General features: G+C 38.3%; 1 protein-coding gene across 1 annotated transcript; it reads right to left on the bottom strand.

Moving 5' to 3' along the window:
- Positions 1–569: 569 nt before the first annotated feature.
- LOC142521866 (uncharacterized) lies at positions 570–1,511 on the bottom strand. Its single transcript, XM_075625039.1, has 2 exons — positions 1,407–1,511; positions 570–1,007 (listed from the first exon to the last, which is right to left on the bottom strand). Exons 1-2 carry the CDS (start codon positions 1,509–1,511, stop codon positions 570–572), a joined length of 543 nt encoding a protein of 180 aa, XP_075481154.1.
- Positions 1,512–2,643: the final 1,132 nt, after the last annotated feature.

Raw genomic sequence — 2,643 nt, 5'->3', positions numbered from 1 at the left:
GGAATTTTTCTGTTTTTGCTTCAACATCCACAGCGGGTGCGCTCTATAAACTACTGCGGGTGAGGTATGGCTACTGGAAAATTTATTTGTTTTCTGTCTTCAACCACCGTAGGTGCGGTATACTTCCAGCGCGGGTGCACTCTCTGAAATTCTTTTCTACTCCAATTTATAGTCCTGAAAAACACAACTGGGATTCATAAGATTTGGGAAGATATACGAACACATTATACCAAAAATGCACAACCTAAAATAATAATACAAGAGTAAAAGCAAAATCGAAAACGAAATGCAATAAAGAAACAAAAAGATTTGGGTTGCCTCTTAAAAAGCGCTTGGTTTAACGTCGTCAGCCCGACTACCATTAGTCTACATCAAGTCGATCCTCCCAAAGGAATGTTGTAAAGATGCCTTACTTCAGTCCCATAATAATGCTTGATCCGTTGTCCATTTACTTTAAACGTTCTTCCGTCATTGCACTTTAGCTCAATGGCTCCATATGGTTGGACTGATTCTATTGTAAATGGCCCTGACCATCTTGATTTTAGATTACCAGGAAATAGTTTGAGGCGTTAATTGAACAAAAGTACTTGTTGTCCAGGCTCGAAATTTCTGTGCATGATATGGTTCTCGTGCCAATTCTTGGTCTTCTCCTTGTAGATCTTTGCGTTCTCATAAGCCTCATTTCTGAACTCTTCCATCTCATTCAATTGCAATAGCCGCTGCTCACCAGATGCTTCCATGTCAAAGTTAAGCTTTTTCATGGCCCAAAAAGCTCTGTGTTCCAATTCTAGTGGTAAGTGACAAGCCTTACCAAAGACCAACCTATAGGGTAACATTCCAATAGGTGTCTTGTATGCCGTTCTGTACGCCCATGAAGCATCATCCAACTTTAGTGCCCAATCCTTCCAGTTTGTCTTCACCGTTTTCTCCAATATCTGCTTAATCTCCCGGTTGGATACTTTGGCTTTTTCATTTGCTTGTGGGTGGTATGCTAGGGTCACCTTATGCTTCACATCATATTTAGCCAAAAGTGAGTTAAAGATTTTATTACAAAAATGTGTACCTTCATCACTTATTATGGCTCTTGGTGTCCCAAATCTTGTGAAGATGTTCCTGTGAACAAACTTAGCAACCACTCGAGCATCATTAGTATTGGTGGCAATTGCTTCCACCCATTTTGACACATAATCCACAGCAAGCAAAATATACGATTGACCAAAAGAAGATGGGAATGGTCCCATGAAGTCAATACCCCAAACATCAAAAAGTTAAACTTCCAAAATATTGGTCAATGGGAACTCATTGCGTCTAGAAATATTGCCAACCATTTGGCATCTGTCACATGACTTGGCTAAGGTATAACTATCTTTGAACAAAGGGGGCCAATAAAAGCCAGACTGTAATACCTTTGCTGCTTTTCTTGATGCTCCAAAGTGACCGCCATATGGTGAAGAGTGGCATTGTTCAAGAATAACTTTTGCTTCTTCCTCAGCTACGCATCTTCTAATCATCTGATCAGCACATCTCTTGAAGACGTATGGATCATCCCATAGGTAAAACTTTGCATCGTGAAAGAACTTCTTCTTTTGGTGATAACTCAAATCTGGAGGGAGAGTACCACAAGACAAGAAATTAGCTATATCAGCAAACCAAGGGAGTATAGCATTTACCTCAAACAGCTGTTCATTTGGGAATGCTTCTTTTATGGTTCCTTCATCTATTTTGTTTTCAAGTTCAAGCCGTGACAAGTGGTCAGCCACTTGATGAAACGTCCTGCTCTTTTTTTATTGCTTTAAAAGTACTAAAAATTTTTTTTTTTAAAACCTCACATAGCATTCGGCCGAATTATAAAATATTTTGGAACCATTTTAAAATAGATCAACCAACTAACATTTTAAAAACCAAGTGCAATAGTGATCAAATGTAATCGTCGCATATTTTACCAAACCTAAAAAGCAATAGTTTGAAAAGAATAGCCCATACTAAACCTCTCAAAAATCTCTCAAATGCATAAATAAATAATCTTAAAAATCTTTATCTAAAATCAGTAATCATAATGCGGAAATAGTAGAAGCGCTGGTTCTCGGGTTGTGTGCGCCTTCAGCCCAGTCAAATCACTCATCAAGTCCTCCCTCAATACCACCTGCATCCATCACACCTAGTGAGTCTAAAGACTCAACACACCATAATCTTTATAACGAGTAATACGTAATACAGTCAACATATAACGGTGAAAAATATTTGTACTTAAAATATCGTTTTCATGAAGATGCATAAACATAAACATTTTCGTAAATATTTTCATGATGCATAAAACTTTAAACATAAACATTTTCATAAAATACTTTTTCATGACATGCAATCATAAACCTTAACTTTTTCCTTTTTCCTCAACATGACATGACATAAAACCTTTAACATGATCATGAACATTTTCCTTTTCTTTTCCTCTTTTCTTTTGTTGAATTCAGATCATTAAATGTGACTTTCCTGATCATGCTCATGAGGGTCGATGGATCCATCCACATAAAACCACAGTACTGGGCGGCGGGGGACACCAGCAACACTCTCACCGGTCAACTGGGCACTGGCCTATCATGATTCGAATAGAAATAAGATCGTCGGGGCTCCCTGTGGGGCCTT

This window comes from Primulina tabacum, chromosome 13 (genome assembly GCF_025594145.1).
Source record: "Primulina tabacum isolate GXHZ01 chromosome 13, ASM2559414v2, whole genome shotgun sequence".
NCBI classification, from domain to species: Eukaryota; Viridiplantae; Streptophyta; class Magnoliopsida; order Lamiales; family Gesneriaceae; genus Primulina; species Primulina tabacum.
Note: the sequence above shows the minus strand (reverse complement) of the source record. Positions and strands in the feature narration are given on the sequence as shown.